Source organism: Apium graveolens, chromosome 7, assembly GCF_009905375.1.
Source record: "Apium graveolens cultivar Ventura chromosome 7, ASM990537v1, whole genome shotgun sequence".
NCBI lineage: Eukaryota > Viridiplantae > Streptophyta > Magnoliopsida > Apiales > Apiaceae > Apium > Apium graveolens.
Window position 1 is genome coordinate 26960542 of NC_133653.1, and position 16321 is coordinate 26976862.

Here is a 16321-nt window from a genome sequence, read left to right on the forward strand (position 1 = left end):
AAATTTAATAGCAGAAACTTGCACAAATTTGGTTTATACAGTTACGTTACGTATGCAATGTAACACAACTAAGGAAGCTGGTACACCTGTACAAGTCACTAAACTAAGCTTCCAAACAAATTAATTTAGTGGAATAGATGTGGATTTTCACTCTGTACTTTACCTTTATTAGTTCTATAAAGACAACCATTTTGATTTGGACCTTAATCTTACCATTTTTTAAACTAGGTACGTAATAATTTGGTAACAAGAATGCTTTTCGCTTACTTATTTCTTGTCTTATCGTGCAAGTAGCTTTATTATTTTCCACGCCCGTTCTTTATTTCTTTATCCGTATTTCGCTCTCAAAATTCAATAAAATTAAAATATACACACGTAGGTATCACTCCATCCACGAAGTTCTCCCTAGAGTTTCGTAGAGAATTTTTATTTTAAATATAAAATATAAAATTTATATATTTTTTTATCGTAACTAACCTGCAGCCGCTACTTTTCGGTGCGTAATGGGTAAATCCTACGGGCTCACGCAATAGTATGCAAATCACACGAACCATGATAAACCGCATTTAAACGACAAACTCTGTCTCAGGAGACATAGTCATGAATTTTCCTCCCGTGGGATAAATTTATACATTTTTCATTATATATAATTACAAATTTTAATTATCAAGTTAAAAAATGAAGTTATACATTTTTTTATTTAAGAAATCATCAAAATATAATGAAAAAAATTGAAGTGATTCTGTAGTAGAATAACACATATCCAAAATTATCTCAATATAGAATCAAATTTAAAATAAATTTTTTTCAAATTAAAAATTGTTAAACTTTATATCATATTAAAATATTATTAATATTAATCTACATTAGTATCAACCGAATTTTATAATTTTTTTTTTTAATTTATGATGAGATTTTATAATAGAAATAAGGGTTTACCATGATTTTTTTATATAATAAGGTTCTCCATCCATGAAGTAAATGCCCACTTATAATGTCCGGTTTCTCATTCTCACAAAATTAAATACTGTTCAAACTGTCCGTAAGGGTGGGCTCAGCTGGTTAAAAAGAGGAAAACTATGCTCTTGGTCACAGTTTCGAGTCCCACGGGAGGAGAATTTATGATTATGCCTCCTGAGTCAGAGCCTGTCGCTTAAATGCGGTTTAACTTGGTTCACGTGGTTTGCAGGCTATTGTGTGATCTCGTAGGGTTTACCCAGAGGCCGTAGGGTTTACCCAGTGCGCACCCGAAGGGTAGCGGCTGCGGATTAGCTACGATAAAAAAAAATACAGTTCAAACTCTTTAAAGTATTTTTAAAGTAATTGGGTTGAGGTAAAAAAATATATTTTATCAAATTTATTATTTTATGAACCGTAAAAATACGTTGTAATACGTTATGTCCATCAAGTTAAAAACGGAGGAAAATATAATTCACATATAACCCATAAAAGTACAAAGGTACTACAAAATATACAAATATATCAAATTTGGAACAAAAATCTTTTTAATTTCACTTTTTTTCTCCGTACCATATTATCGTAAAAGGAGCTTTCAAATGTTTCTTTCGAATACAAGATATGAAATATAAAATGAAGTTCGTCCTTAGTGGACTTTAGGTCCCCTCTTAATCAAGTTGCCTAACCCATGATGTCATTAGTTTACTAACTCTCTTCATCTTTATCTGCTTAATTAATGACACGATAGCAATCTAAATTATGTAAAGCTTATATAGGCCCATTTCATGCCAACACATTGCTGATGTTTTTGATCTGTTCCATGCTTTTGTGGGTCCATTGCATCTCATTCAGGAAAATTGGCGGGTTTATTTTCTTTATTTTTTATCAACAAGACTAAAAATATTGTATTTTTGGTGTTTGGAAAAGATTATGAATCTCTGTTGTCTCTTTGAGTTGTGGTAGGCTTCACTTTTCTTCCCTTTGTTTTCTGTAGTGGCCAGAGGGCGTGATATTTGTATTCATGATGATATTTTAATATATTTAAATATATATCCTACAAGAAGATGTATACACTGTAACACAATTACACATGATGAAAGATATCTCTGATATTTCTGTCTCATTCATATTTTTACTGTTGTTTTTCTCTTGACATAAATTCAAGGTTATTATAGAATTTAATTTTATAATTTTATATTTTTTTCTGTATAAAAATTTAAATATTATCTTATAACAAAGAGAATTTTTTTTAAAAAAATTATAAATAACATATTTAATAAGAGTATTATGTGTCGAGTAGCATTCCTACTATAAAGAATTGGATAATTGGATGAGAGGGACTGAACAGTATGTTTCCCGGGTGTAAGTTACCTTTAGGTTTTAGGGTTTAACTTCTCCATTTTATATTTTTAGGATTTATAGTCATTTATGTATAATTTAACCCCTTATTTTCAGAGTTATTTAAAATTCAAAAATAAATCACTTTTATTTCCGCATCAAAAGTTATTATGAAGCAATAATTTACTAACACGCTACAAGTTCCCACACTGGACATATATTGTGTAGTAGGAATAATTTCATTTTTAATTAGCAAACTTTACATAAGTATGTCATTCATTTCTTGTTCATTTTAAGCAGTTAACTATGTCATGAAAACATATTTTAGATCTGAAAATACGACGTAAATTACTTAGTGATGGTAGGGTGAGCAAAATATCAAACCGACTTCAATTTTATGCACTATTGTCGCATTTATGAAATTCTCAACACACATACAACGGCTGAACTAGAATGTGAACTGTATGAAAAATCAAATTCATTGTAAGAGTAATTATAATTTCTAAACAACATTATTTTGACTAGGTTTTTAAATTATGTTATAAAACTATTATTATTTATCTTTCGAATCTCAAAATTGAACTAAATATGTTAGAAATGAACAAGTTATAACATTAAAATGGACCCATAATATGTTTTAGAATAAAAAAACTACGTTCATTATGTAAGTGTCGAATAGTCTTAAACAAGCTGGGGAAAAAAATTCAATGTAACTAGTTGTTGACGGAAAACAAAATGCACAGGAACGACTTGGCAAAAAAAAAAATGCTGGGAACAGGAACACAAGAATCCAAAGCTTTCATAGTGGGCCTGGTGACAAGAAGCCCGAAATGTAGTACATAAGGATAAGAATGAGAATAAAAAAAATCTAATCAATAATTAAAAAAATAAGGACAAGTCTATTTTGGAAAAGAGTGGGGGTGATGATCATAACATAAGTGAAGCAATCCCATCACTAAACCCTTAACATACAGGAATGGACAAAACAATGAATCAGTTTGGAGGCATGCTGTTACATAATGTCAATAATCTGTTTGGGGTCCTGCTCACACGCGTTTAACATTTTATGGTGCAAGGATTCAAAATTATGCAATGGTGTTTGGAAGTACAGTCGAGAATGTGAATCAAAACTGACTCATGCTGTGTATAAGTCATGTTGTCACCATCTTTAAAGAGAAATTAAAATTGAAAAATGGATGGCACATAGTACATACCAGAGCAGAAAGTTGTATAATCTAGTTGCTCACACAGCTATGGGCCTATGCGAGACTGCCAGTTGCATTTTATATCTAGCCCGAGTCGTCAAAACTTTGGCACATTTCAGTAGCATTCTTAATGCACATAGATGATCTAGTATTCTCAAGGAACATGCAATGTAGATCTTTACCATTCTAAAATGTTGGTTTGCAGAGTTTTTGCAGGATAATAATATGCACGATAATGTGAATCAGCCTCCGATTTCAGGTTTCAACACTCACTTCTTTCTTGAGTTCTCGTTAAACATTTCACGAGTTCAGTTTTTGTGAGATGCAAGACCAGTTAGAACTAAGATGATACTGGAATTGAATGGAGTCAGCCAGTCAGGTACCACGAGTGCATTTGATGTAGAGTATGAGCACGATGCAATAACCAAACAATAGAATTGAATGGAGTCAGCTAACACAGGTTACTATATGACACCACAAGTGCTCTCGATTTATAGTATGAGCATGATGAACTAACCAAACAACAGTCTTGATACATGATACATAAAACTATCCACCACAAAAAACACAGACGGAGTTTCAGTTATAAAACGCTAGAAGATGGTACAACAATGGACTGACTTTACTCTTTACAAAATAGGGATCCTCTTAAGTACAGATTAGCGAGTTTATTCAGCAGCAAGTCAGCAACAACTAGCAACATCGGCAAAACAAACATTCAGTTAAATGCTTTGCCCCCCCAAGTGATATGAGTTTAAAAATGATAATTTAAATCAGAAGCAAAATCATAAATGCTTCATACCTACAAATTTTTAAGCATAGTTACATGGATTCAACTTTACAAAATCTGGATAACAAACCGACCTGCTGGTAGAATAAGTTCAAAAATTTTAACTTTAAATATATCCACATTAAACAAAAAGCAACTGTAACATTAGGGAAGTACGGGGTCACAACTCACATATGCAGATATGCTAGATTCTCCCTTGTCACATTAGGGACTAAACATCAAGATTCTTACCCTAAATAATGTGAAGAGCTTTCCAGTTACTTCAGCTCACTGCCCGTGGTGCAAAAATTTGTCTCTTGCAACCTGTAGCTTCTTAATAGCAACACTAATGTCAATGCGTTCTCTTGGTGTTGCGACTGAACATAATAATCCCACTTCAAATACTAATATCAGGCAGACCTCCATGGCATCCCTGTTATGTGATTGAATTTCAGTCGAGCCATGCTCGTCTTGATCTAGTACCATAAGTGGATCAGCAATATCCATCAATCTATGGGGGAGTGCGTTCTTCACAGAATTGTGAATATTATTACCATCGTCCAGCAATGTGCTGCTACCTGTGGGTTTTTTCCCCGAGAACATTTCCAGTAAGAGAATTCCATAGCTATACACATCCCCCTCTGCAGATATCTTTCCACCTATTCCATACTCTGAACAAAGAAGGGTTATATATTAGGTCATTCCTATTGCTTAAATATTCAAGAATAATATATTAGTTTTACATCATCACAACAAATGAAAAGATCAGTATTAATATGTACCTGGTGGAACATATCCCACCGTTCCATGAACAGCAGTGGAACTCAATTTTTCTTGATTCACGTCAAGTGTAGTAGCAAAGGAGAACCTTGACAAACCAAAATCACCAACACGAGCAACAAATTCCTCATCAAGAAGAATATTACTCGGCTTTATGTCACAATGAATAATACTTGTGTGGCTGTGATTATGTAGGTAATTCAATCCCATTGCAATGTCAATGGAAATATTAAGTCTCTGGAGTAGAGTCAAAGTTTTTTCATTTCCTTTACAGAAAGGACTCTGATGTAACCAGTTGTCCAAATTGCCATTCGGCATGAACTCATATACCAGTGCCTTAAAGTCATTGCCTTTAAAGTCAGTACTAGAGCATGCTGTGATGATCTTGATTAGGTTCCGATGACGAATATTTCTCAACATTTCACACTCTGCCAAAAAGCTCTTATTGGCTCCACGTACTTCAACATCTAGTACCTTTACAGCAACGGTGTGGTCTAGTGGTTCTAGAACTCCTTGGTAAACCTTGCCATATCTTCCTTCACCTAGCAAATTATTTGGGGAAAACTCATTTGTAGCTAATAAAAGATCTTTGTATGAAAGCCTGGGGTATTGGTTCTCTTGCAATACCGGGACAGGGAAATTTATCTTCTTGGATTTTCGGTGTCGATAAAAGATGAAGGCAAAACATGCTAACAAGATGGAAAGAGGAATAAGAACTAGGAGTATCACTTTATAGGGAAATGTCTTTTTCTTTTTTCTTAAGATTTCAACAGGACAACTTGGCAATTGTAATGCCTGAATACCTCCACAGAGCCTCAAGTTTCCAGTGACCGAAAAACGACTAACATTTGAAAAGAGACCTTTTATAGGCACTTCACCTCCAAGTCTGTTGTGGGATAAATTAAGGAATTCAATTAGATGTAATTCATCAAAGAAGCGTGGAATATTTTCGGATATGTGGTTATTTGAGAGATCTACAATCTTAAGACTTTGCAAGGCTTTGAATGAAGATGGAATTCTACCTTCAAAAAGGTTCCCTTCCATATGTAGCTCCTCCAACATCACACAATCACCCAGACTAGCTGGTATATCTCCTGTTAGTCGGTTGTTCGAAACATATAGACCAACCAGTTGTTTCAAGTTTCCAATGCTTGATGGAAGTGGTCCTGTAAACATATTTCGGTACAAATACAAGAAAACCAGTTGGGAAGAAAATCCTACATTTTGCTCAGGTATAGAACCACTGAGAAGGTTGTTGGAAAGGTTCAGTAATTGTAATGTTGAGATGTTAAACACTTCAGTAGGTATGCTTCCTTGAAGCATATTTGTCTCTAAACTCAGAACACTCAATTGAGTAATGTTGCTAATGGAAGTTGGGATTGCTCCAGTAATGTTGTTGTCACTCAAATATAACCCAACTAAATTTGGAAGCTCTCCAACTGATTCTGGTATGGTCCCTGTTAAGAAGTTGCCAGCCAAATTTAGTCGTGTGAGGTTCACAAGTTTTCCTATCTCACGAGGTATGCTTCCGTAGAAACGATTTCTATACAAAGAAATTTTTTCTAGAGTGGTGGATAGATTTACAATGGAAGTCGGCAACTTTCCTGTTAAACCACTGTCGAATATGCCCAAATAATATAGATGAGTACAATTGACCAAAAAATCGAAAAAACTCAAGTCATCAAATGGCTGACTGCGTGCAACAAGAGGATTCCGACCAAGATTTAACCAACCAAGATTTGATAGGCTTCCTAAATTAATTGGTACAGGGCCAGTAATATTGTTATATGATATTTCAATAATTTCAAGACTAGATGCATTACCTATTGATGGTGGAAGCGGCCCCGAAAATCTGTTATTGGCAACAAAATACTCTCGCAACATTGGAAGATTGGAGCCAAAATCAGATGGAAGCGTTCCTTCAAACTCATTACTGATTAGACTAACAGAATGGAGGGATGAAATGTTGTATAGTGGTAGGGGAACCGTACCCCACAAAGTATTCTCTTGTAAAAAAAGAATCTCTAATTTTGCGAGATGAGCAAGTTCCAACGGGATAACTCCTGTTAGGTTGTTGTAATTTAAGTTAAGAGTACTAAGAGAAGACATGTTCCCTACTGAAGGTGGAATCGATCCAGTAAAATGATTTTTTCCAAGACTAAAGAGATTAAGCTTAGTCCAAGAACCAAACTCAATAGGAAGTTTTCCTTCAAGATTGTTGTTGAACACACTGATTCTTCTTATATCTGCACAATGACTTAAGTTTGCAGGAAATTCTCCTTGAAAAGAATTGTTGGTCAGAGAGAGATATTGCAGGCGAAAGAGGCGACCAATTTGACTTGGGATTATGCCATGAAAGAAGTTGTCATAGAGGTAAACTCCCCTAAGAAACGAAAGGTTTCCGATATGAGATGACAATTTTCCTGCTAACTGTTGGGAGGAGAGGTTTAGTGATGTCACCCTCTGCCGTCTGAGGCTGCATGTAACACCATTCCACCGACAAAAGTGAATGGAATTGTTCCATGAATTCAGAACGCCGTATGGGTCAGCTGTTATGGAATCCTTGAAAGAAAGCAAAGCTTGTCGATCAGTTACATTGTCTGGAAATGGATATACAAAATTTAGAGCTAATAATACCCAGATTAGGAGAACGATAAATCGGAGAAATCTAATAGCCATGGTCTAACAATAGTAAGAGGAAAATATTATCAGAAAGAGAAAGACGAATCTGAGAAATCTCGTAAAATTTTGTAGGGAAGAAACCACCAAAAATACTGGAAAATATAGGGAATAAAGTGAACCCCAATAAAGTTCAGATCACTTGGTGTCAGTTTCTAGTTGATAAAATTGTCAGGAACTTTTATTAGTATGACTTGCAGACTGGGTAAACCAAGTCTCGTCCTGAGAATCATTGAGCATGTTCATTGATCGGGATAATGGGAGTTGAAATTTGCACATTGCAATTTAGGAGAAGAAATATAGAAATCAAAGTTGACGGCTTCATTGCAGTTTAAATGCTAGTGTACAATTAATGAGTGGTTCTTATTTCACTGGATATAGACGTGTGAATACTGAACGAAGTAGCCATTCAATGTTGTGCTCTTCCAAGAGTTTGGTACAAATTTGGTCGAGCCCCCTCTCCAGCTCTAACACTAACAGTTTGGTCTAAATTTAGGTCCAAATCTTAAAATATTTATTTAATTATTTTAGGGTCTTATTATGATAAATATTTTATTTTTGTATGATGTAAGATATTATCTTTATATTTTATTATTATTATTAATTACTTGTTTTATTTTAAAATTATTAATAAATAAATAATAGAATTCTAATTAAACTTCAAATATATATGAAAAATAGTAAACACATTTAGTTATAATTTTTATAATAAAACCGTTAATGAAACATTACATTCAAATAAGAAAAGTACAAATATTAATTAAATCTTAAAATATCATTAACTAATACTAATTTTCAGAATTAGTATATTCTTCAAGGATCTCAAAACAACCTAAATAGTTACAGGTAATATTTTGACTATCTTGGAGGAAGTCGATTTAATTTGTCGGAATAAAATTAATAATTTAGTTCTCATCGCATTTTCATTTATGTTGTGTTTCAAATTAAGTTTTATGTGTTGTAATCTTTATTTTAATGTTTGAATGTATTCGTAATTTGAATTCAAGAAATGCAATAATATTTATTTAATTACGTTTAAATATTTTTTAATTTAAATTATTATTTAAATAAATAATATTAATATCCTAATATCGGTTAATTGCATTTATAAATACCCGAAATCAAAACTTTATGTAATAAACTAAAAGAAATATATTAAAAACTATTATTTTAATTTCGATCCAAATTTGGACCGAGATTTAGGCCACTATTGGGTGAATTTGGACAGAAATCGGTCCAAATTTGGACCTTTAGGCCACTCTTGGAGTTGGCGCGCACGACATGTTTAGTTGGATATTTAGGGATTGAATCTCTTGCTCCCAAAGAAGTCGAGAACTGCGTGGGCGGGCCTACAAATCATTCCCGCTACTCCAAAATTTTACATAATAAATCAAAACAGATCAAATAGAAATATTTTTATAGAGTAAGATGCACACATACTTTACTTGTATTGTAAGTGAAAAATAGAAAGAAAAGAGACCGGGATAATGCCTCACCAGGAAACAAATAACGGCGATGACCACTTTGCCCTGAGCGTACTGTTAATTAAGGTATTGTAGTTGAAATAGTCGAACTATTATCATTTGGGATTGAGCCATGAAACGCTTTTGACAGATGGAAATATCCCTGCGAAAGAAGACGTTTGAGTATGAGAAGACAGTGTGTACCTTCTGCTATCTGCTCATGCATCGCAATACCTTTCCTGTGACAGAAGTGGACGGAATTGTTCCATGAGCTCAGCACGCCCATTAGTGAGTTGTTATTGTAACCTTGACAGAAAGCAAAGCCTGTTGATCCAAAACATTGTTTGAAATTGCACATACAAACTTTACGCAAATTAAAGTTTAGAGTACCGGTAGTGCAAATACAGCAAAGCACACTATCTATCACATTAAATTTTAGATAAGGCTGTTGGGGAGTTTTTGGTGGTCTGTATTTATCTACAACAACCTTCATTGTTCATAGTAACTCTGCTAGATTTCAGAGTTCAGGCTATCTACTGTGTATTGTCAAGAGATGGCCAATTTTGGTCAAAATTTGCTCAATGGTGACTATTACCCGGTCTAAATTAATATCATAACATAACATATAACATTTATAATATTTATTAATAAACGAAACCTCCTTTTTCAAGTGTTACTTGGTTTCACTAATTGTTTTGGTACCACCACCTTTTAATTTCACTTTTCATGATTTATATTATAACTCTAACTCTAATTGTATTATTATTATCCTTTTTCATTCTTATATGACACATAATTCTATATATATATATAGGGGATTAATAAAATACAAACTAAAATTAAAATAGAAACTTAGAACTAATCAAAGACATTAGATCTATATAATCTAATGCCCCCCCTAAATCACCGCACCCAACTACCATGCACCCTCCCACACCCAATTTCAGCTTTTCCCCTCCGTTTTTAATTTGATTTTTCCCATCAAATCGTAATTTTTTTTTAAAATCCAATTTCACTGTATTTTTCTACATCCCACAACGATCAATTTGCATATCATATGTGTTATATTTCAGATTAATTTTAAAAAAATATTTGATTTCTAGTTTCTATTCTAAATTGATTTCTATTGGAGTAACTCCCTATATATATATAGGCAAGTGCTCAAATACAAACCAATATTATAATACAAACTACAAACCAATGCGATCCACATGTTTAATCACTTTCCCCTTCGTTTTTAATTTTACTTTTCTCGTTAGTTGGTTAACTTTTTAAAAAAAATAATTTCACCGTATTTTTATTCATCTCCCACTCATCGATTTGCATAGCACATTTGCTATATTTTGACTACAAATCAGTATTTAAACTTACCTGAATCAGTAAATTGAAATCAGTACTAATTTCAGAACCAGTACTTTTAGTGATTCTCGTAGACATAATTAGTGATTTATCGTCGAAACATATCAAATATGGTATTCATACTGATTATTGGATGATGTAGAAAAATATAGTGAAGTTAGATTTTAAAAAGAGTTCAAGGAACTTCTTTCATAAGTTTCGAGACAAAGTGAGGAGATGTAAGGAGCTGTTAACAGAGCTTGTTAGTCGTATTGACAGTGATGGAGTTAGGTTATATTTGAATGAGAAGGAAAGGTTGAATGAGTTGTTGCTTCACGAAGAGATTTATTGGAAACAAAGGGCCAAAATCTTTTGGCTGACTGAAGGTGACGCCAACACAAAGTTTTTTCACGCATCAGCCTCCACTCGTAAGAAGACAAACCAAATTCCGTTTCTGGTCAATGACATGGGGGTGCAAGTCAATGACATGGAGGGTATGTGTGATGTGGTTAATACGTACTTCACTGATATTTTCAGAAGTGAGCAACAAGACTTGACAGATTCTGGTATTGAGGAGAACAGATGTGTAACAGAAGCTCAGAATTGTGTTTTGGTGGCAGAGCTCACGTTTCCAGAATTTACTACTGCTGTCAAACAAATGCATCCGGACAAAGCTAGTGGTCCGGATGGTCTGAATCCAGCTTTTTTTCAACAATTCTGGCCTACTCTTGGGAAGGAGGTCTTCAATTGTTGTAGAGACTGGTTGCAATCGAACACATTTCCAGCAAATCTGAACGACACAAACGTTGTACTCATCCCCAAAAAAGATAATGTTGTTAGTATGAAGGACCTTCGTCCTATAGCGTTGTGCAATGTGCTTTATAAAATTTTGTCGAAGGTGTTAGCCAATCGACTCAAACGTATTCTGCCTCATGTAATCTCCGAGAACCAAGCTGCATTTGTTCCTGGTAGGAGTATTAATGACAACGTTCTAATAGCTTTTGAGCTTATTCACCATATGAAAAAGTCATCGGGAGGTCGTGTAGGGGATGTAGCTCTTAAACTAGACATATCTAAAGCATACGACAGGGTGGAATAGGGGTATCTGAAACGTCGAATGATAGCGATGGGGTTTTGTTCTCAATGGGTCAAGTGGATGATGTTGTGTGTGACAACGGTGTCGTATGACTTCTGCTTCAATGGTGCTGTTATTGGACCGATCATTCCGTCACGGGGAATTAGGCAGGGAGACCCTATTTCCCCCTACCTATTTCTTTTTTGTGTCGAGGGTCTATCCCTTTCTTTGTCTAAAGCTGCTTCTGAGGAGGTGATTTATGGCGTTAAAGTAAGTAGGTCGGCACCAGCTATCTCTCATCTTTTGTTTGCAGATGACTCATTTCTGTTTTTTCGTGCAAATACTCTCGAAACAGAGGCAGTTAAGTCTATTTTAGATGAGTATGCAATAAGTTCAGGCCAGCATATTAATTATCAGAAATCAGGCATATTTTTCAGTGCTGATGTTAAGCAGGAGCAGAAGGTCATAATCTCGTCTATTTTGGGGGTGTCTAATGATTTACAGAATAGCAAGTACTTGGGCTTGCCTTCTCTAGTGGGTAGGTCGAAGAAGCGGGTCTTCGGATTTGTTAAAGAGAGATTGTGGAAGCGATTGCAGGGGTGGAAAGCTAAGACAATATCTCGTGCAGGCAAAACAGTTTTGATTAATAATGTGGCTACTGCTATTCCTTCGTACTGTATGTCTTCCTTTTTACTCCCACGAGCTATGTGTAAGGAAATGGAGGTACTGATGAATAAATTTTGGTGGCAATCAGGGTCCACTGATAGGAGAGGAATCAACTGGATTGGATGGGATGGGCTAAGCATGTCGAAATGTCAGGGAGGGTTAGCTTTTCGTAACCTCTACGGCTATAATATTGCCCTCATGGCCAAACATGTGTGGAATTTTATCAAGAACCCTCATTCTCTAGTGGCTCGACTTTATAAAGCAAAATATTTCCCAGATGCTCACATCTTACAAGCTAAAGCTCCTCAAGGGTCAAGTTTTATTTGGCAAGGAATTATTACAGCAAAAAACGCAGTGTTGCCAGGCTACCGATGGATTCTGGGAGATGGGGAATCGATCAAGTGCATGCATGATGTATGGTTGCGGGGTAAAGATGATCTTCGAGTGGACCAACTACGTGATTATGAGAATAGAGACCTTGTGGTAGCTCAGCTTTTTAAGCACGGTACAAAGGAGTGGGATGGTGATAAAATAAGGAGTCTGTTTTCTGAAGGTGATGCACAGCTGATTATGGCAACTTCTATTCCCTGCAGGCCGGCCGTGGATCGTCTAGCTTGGTCAAAGACTACTAATGGCCAATATTCTGTGAAAATAGGTTACCAGTTTTGGCATGCCCAAAATATTGGCACTGGCACTGTTACACAATCTAGTGGGTGGAAGAAGCTCTGGCATTTGGAAGTTCCTCTTAAGATCAAAGTATTTCTATGGCGTCTTTGCAGGAATAATGTGCCTGTGAAAAGTCGATTGCAGTCTAAGGGAGTAAATCTTTCTCTTGAATGTCCCATGTGTAACTCTGGTGATGAAGACCTTATTCACATTTTTTTCACCTGCCAGTTTGCGACGTTATGTTGGCAATACTCAGGTATGGTCTTTGATTTGTCTCTGGTGGGGTCTGCCCCCTCCTGGCTACTTGATAAGTTTGAATCAGGTCCTGTTCATGAAGCTTTCAATATTGCTCGAGTTCTTTGGGGAATTTGGTTTTTTCGAAACAAGAAAGTCTGGGATCACAAAGTCGTTACAGCTGCTATTGCTATGGATTGGAGCGCTAAGGTTATTTCTGACTGGAAGGAGGCTAAAGCTAAGCGTGTTGTTCAGGTTGGTAGTACTCCCAGTGCTGCATCTTCTACTCGAGTGACGTGGAAAAAGCCGGAGGGTGGAGTTCTTAAACTAAATGTTGATGCAGGTGTGCGTTTCAGTGAGGCCTCGGTCTCGTTGGGTTTGGTTTTGCGTGACAGCGAGGGAGTTTTTGTGATGGGTAAAACAATTTGTAAAGCCATGGTGGCTACTGTCCTTGAAGCAGAAGCATGCGCTATTTATGAAGGTCTCCAGTGGTTGTGCTCGTTAAATCATGAGGTGGTGGAAATTGAATCAGACTCTCTGCTTGCTGTTAGAGCCTTGCATGACTCCCAGGAAAATCATTTAGAAGTTGGTCACATCTTGAATGACTGCAAGCTTATTTTAAATTCGAAGCCAGGTTATTCAGTTTCATTTGTTAAACGACAAGCGAATGGAGTAGCTCATCTAGTAGCTAAATTACCCTGTTCTCTAAATTGTCAAAAGGTGTTTACGTCTCCTCCAGATGTATTGTTGGAGACTCTTCTGTATGACATTTCGTATTAATGAAATTTGTCTTTTATTCAAAAAAAAAAAAGAGTTCAATAATTGACGGGAAAAATTCGATTAAAATGGAGGCAATTATGTGTAGTTGTGTATGGGAGGTGTAGTTTGTAGTTTGTATTTTAATTTAGTTTGTATTGAAGTAAGACTCTATATATATATATATATTATTTTTACTCATTTTTCTTTATTAATAATTTTTTAAGTGATATCTTGTTTTCACTTATTTTTTGTATCTATCACCTTTTGTTTTTTTATTTTTATGATTCATGGCGTAACTCTAGCTGTAATATTTTTATCCTTTTTCATTCCTATATGACTTATAATTCTATATGTATTATTTTTACCCGTTTTTCTTTATTAATAAACGAAACATATTCACTTATTTTTTAGTTCCACCACCTTTTGGTTTCACCTTTTATAACTCGAAGTGTATTATTTTTATCCCCTTTTATTCTTATATGACTTATAATTGTATATGTATTATTTTTACTCATTTTTAAATTTTTATAAGTCATAATTTATTATTATTTTTATAGGTTTGAATCCTATTTTTAATTATATTATAAAATAAATAGGTTCATAAATTGGCTCAACTAAATAGGTTCCGAGAAATATAAACCACGACCAAGTAAATAGGTCATGTGTTTAAATTGAAATTTTTTAATTTAGAATTTTTTTAATTTGTTGGTAGAATTCCATTTTAATAAAATGGTATGAATATTATAAAAAATTGTATTTTGGTGAAGGTTTCACCACTAGAAAATAATAAAATTGTTCAAACCGTAATATGATTACAATTCTATTTTCGTAGAACTCCGAATTATTTCTTGATAGGTACTTGATTTCATCTTAGTGCGGTTACGCCGTATTTTGGTTTCACCCATGTAGTTCTCTTTCATGTAGAGTTCTATGATGTTTTTTAACAAAATATAGATTGGAATCATATTATAATTACGATATTTCTATTTTTCGTAGAATTCTTTTTTATTTTTTATTAAAATAATAAAATGAAATCCTTTAATCATTGTTATTATTAATTAATAAGGAAGTCATCTTTTAAGGGATACTTTGGTTTCACCTCTTTTCGATTTTACGAACTTTTGGTTTCACCCTTTTTTAAATCTTGCTATAGCTCTAAATATACCATTTTTATTCATATATGACTTATAATTCTATATGTAATACTTTACCCGTTTTTTGATTCTTATATACCACATATTTATATTATTTTTATATAAATAAAATCGTATATACATTGTAATTTCTAAATTTATACCTACAAAATGCTATTTTAGCACCAATGGCAAATTTATACATATATAATGAATATTTCATCAGAAAAAATTATGCAATCACAAACTATATAAAAACACAAAATTCAGCTAACAATAAGAAATTTAATATGCGATTACTTAGTAATGTTGATTTATTTTTTTGTTAAATTATCCGTCAATCGTGTCGCGACTAAAGTTTTGATGTAAATTATTAGTTATGTCTTTTTGAACAATAGATACATAATAACGTTGAGTTTATTCTTATAATAAGATTTGAATTAATGAAAACTACATATAATTTAAAAATGAAAATTGTAATAATCGTACAATTTTTTTTATTATATATTTTAATAAAAACATTAAATAAAATTTTATAATCATTATTAAATATTGATATTTTGATCTCGGCCCGTGCTTAGGACGGATTCTCTATTAGTTTTGAATAATGCATGCTTAACTTTACGCCCACACTTTTTAAGCGCCTAAATCTTTTTATTAATAAATATTAACCTTTTATATTTTATACAATTTGTTAGTTTGTTGATATAGGGTTTTTATATATTTATTGAGTACTTTTATAATATTTTTTAATATTTGTTAATTTTCTTTTAGTTATTTGAATGTAATATTATTTTTTCTTTTATATTTGTTTAAATGTAATATTTTTTCAACTTAATAAATTTATTAAGTTTTATATTAATATGTTATATTATTCATTTTGGATCCAATAGAATTAGAAGGTATGCGAATTAGTAGGGCTCACAGCATTGATTCACAGATATGAGAACATAAAATTAATAAAAGGGATCCAAGTGGCGAGGGGAGCACCAGTGTTGCCCTATGTTTTTTGGCGATGACAGTTATATATACTGTAAAGAGAAGGGGGAGACTGCTACTCGGGTACTAAACATTTTGAATTCGTATGAATGAGCCTCAGGTCAAAAGATAAACAAGGAAAAATCATCCGTATTTTTCAGTTGTACTTGTAACACATTGAAGGAAGAAAGAGATGAAATATGCAACCTCTTGCATTTTCAGGAGGTGACTGACAACACAACCTACCTGGGCTTGCCTAATATCACAGGGAAGAATAACAA

General features: G+C 33.8%; 1 protein-coding gene across 2 annotated transcripts; it reads right to left on the reverse strand.

The window, feature by feature from the left end:
- Window positions 1–4101: 4101 nt before the first annotated feature.
- Window positions 4102–8220, reverse strand: LOC141671728 (putative receptor-like protein kinase At3g47110). 2 transcript variants are annotated; one of them, XM_074478054.1, is made up of 3 exons: window positions 6873–8219; window positions 5052–6506; window positions 4102–4940 (listed from the first exon to the last, which is right to left on the reverse strand). In XM_074478054.1, exons 1-3 carry the CDS (start codon window positions 7726–7728, stop codon window positions 4558–4560), a joined length of 2694 nt encoding a protein of 897 aa, XP_074334155.1. In that variant the 5' UTR covers window positions 7729–8219; the 3' UTR covers window positions 4102–4557. The 2 variants fall into 2 exon arrangements, with proteins under 2 accessions (XP_074334155.1, XP_074334154.1); XM_074478053.1 differs by having other exon boundaries at window positions 5052–8220.
- Window positions 8221–16321: the final 8101 nt, after the last annotated feature.

Coding starts and splice junctions, on each gene's coding strand:
- LOC141671728 (XM_074478053.1), bottom strand. CDS start 7,728: ATGGCTATTAGATTTCTCCGATTTATCGTTCTCCTAATCTGGGTATTA. Junction 4,941..5,051: donor GGTGGGATATGTTCCACCAG/GTACATATTAAT, acceptor TTCTTTGTTCAG/AGTATGGAATAGGTGGAAAG.